The sequence below is a fragment of the Vitis riparia genome, chromosome 3, assembly GCF_004353265.1.
Source record: "Vitis riparia cultivar Riparia Gloire de Montpellier isolate 1030 chromosome 3, EGFV_Vit.rip_1.0, whole genome shotgun sequence".
In the NCBI taxonomy this organism is placed as follows: domain Eukaryota; kingdom Viridiplantae; phylum Streptophyta; class Magnoliopsida; order Vitales; family Vitaceae; genus Vitis; species Vitis riparia.
The window spans coordinates 3,511,902-3,513,584 of NC_048433.1; the positions used below are offsets into that span (position 1 = coordinate 3,511,902).

At 43.3% G+C, this 1,683-nt stretch overlaps 1 protein-coding gene across 1 annotated transcript; it reads right to left on the reverse strand.

Annotated features, from left to right (window-relative positions):
- Positions 1–342: 342 nt before the first annotated feature.
- LOC117911504 (glycine-rich RNA-binding protein GRP2A) lies at positions 343–1,393 on the reverse strand. Its single transcript, XM_034825908.1, has 2 exons — positions 1,194–1,393; positions 343–905 (listed from the first exon to the last, which is right to left on the reverse strand). Exons 1-2 carry the CDS (start codon positions 1,305–1,307, stop codon positions 531–533), a joined length of 489 nt encoding a protein of 162 aa, XP_034681799.1. The 5' UTR covers positions 1,308–1,393; the 3' UTR covers positions 343–530.
- Between the last annotated feature and the right edge of the window lie 290 nt (positions 1,394–1,683).

A 1,683-nucleotide genomic window follows, 5' to 3' on the forward strand; every position in this document is an offset into this window, starting at 1 on the left:
ACTCTGCACATTTTCATTAGTAATTTATGATTTAAGGTGATAAAAACAGGGGAACTCTGTCCATTTAAATAATTGAAGAATTCAATTTTTTCCGAACTTGTTTTTATAAAAAATGACTGTATAAATCTTAAAACGCATTCAAGTCAAAAATAAAATTCAAACTCCTCAAAGAGACTTTTATCACCAATCATCAAAGGTCAAGCATTAACTCTCTTAAAATAGAATCAGCGACACACCAGAAATGGGATCGAGTTCTCCAGCAAAACAAAATTAACTGCATCTAAGATAACTGGTAAATTTATCTCATTGGCAATGGCATATATTACGATTTGAGACTAGGTATTCCAAAATCCAATTTTTTCTTTCATCATTCATTTCAATTTGGAACTTGCGATTTTTTTAAAGCAGTAACCTAACAATCATATCAAACCCAGCGATCAAAAAGAGAGAACCAAACATCAGCAAAAAAACATAACCAGAACATCAGAACAGAACCATTAAACTAAAACACCCATCGCCAAACTCTAAATCTAGTTCCTCCAGTTGCCATCCGAAGCACCACCACTCCTAGAGTAGCGAGATCCACCGTCTCCGTAACCACGGTCGCGACTACCACCGCCATAACCGCCGCCGCCGCCTCCGTAACCTCCGCCGCCGCCACGGCTGTATCCACCTTCACGGCGACCACCTCCGCCGTAACCACCACCCCCTCGGTAGCCGCCTCCGCCACCACCGCCGCCGCCTCCGCCGCCGCTTCCACGGGACTGAGCTTCGTTTACGGTTATGTTACGACCATCAAGATTCTGGCCGTTCATCCCCTCGATGGCGTCCCTCATCGACTGCTCGCTACTGAACGTAACGAATCCGAAGCCCCTGGACCTCCCAGTCTCACGATCATTGATGATCTGTAATCCAAACACACAGAACAAGCCAATAAGGTCAGATCTACCACAAATTCCTCATATACACATGAAAAACATAAATCTGAAACTCAAAATCGATCGATCTTCGTCTTTCATCACAAGATGAAGATGGAACGTACCGTTTCAGGGGATTAGTAAAAGAATCACAGATAGTTAACACAGAACACAGATCAACAAAGTACGGAATCAGAGTAACACAAACAGATCAGATCAGGGATCAACAAAGCCGAATCGAGTCAGATCCGATCTCTGCGACGGCCTAAAACAGACCTTCGATTCAAGAATCTCGCCAAATTGACTGAAAGCCCTCTCGAGGGACTGGTCGTCGGTGGCCCAAGCGAGCCCTCCGACGAAGCATCGGTACTCGATCTCTGCAGAAGCCATTAGATCTAAAACCCGAAAAAATAGAGGACTAAGGAGGAAATTTGGGGAAAGAGGGGGACTTAAGCCGAACCCGCCTCTGTAAGCACAATGACTCTTGTTTCCCAAACCCTAATTTTATAGCCAAAACTCGTCCGTCTTTAACTACGGTTAGTTAGTACGCGTGTGCAGTCAGCGTTACAGTAACTTGAGTTAAACTGGGTCGGGGCTCTGGAATGTTTGGTGGTGAGTGAGAGCTTGTCCCGGCCAAAATTCCAATTTGCCATATTTTTATGGATTGAAGCGACCAATTCTTACTATTTCCTTACATTTTAAGAAAGTTTTCAAAATAATAATCCCGAAAAAGACTTACCACTTAAAAAAATTCATTGATGTTATA

Bases quoted from the DNA above. Each gene is read 5' to 3' on its own strand.
- LOC117911504 (XM_034825908.1), bottom strand. From the start codon at position 1,307: ATGGCTTCTGCAGAGATCGAGTACCGATGCTTCGTCGGAGGGCTCGCT. The intron at 906-1,193 runs GTCTGTTTTAGG...TTTGGATTACAG, and splicing joins GCGAGATTCTTGAATCGAAG to ATCATCAATGATCGTGAGAC.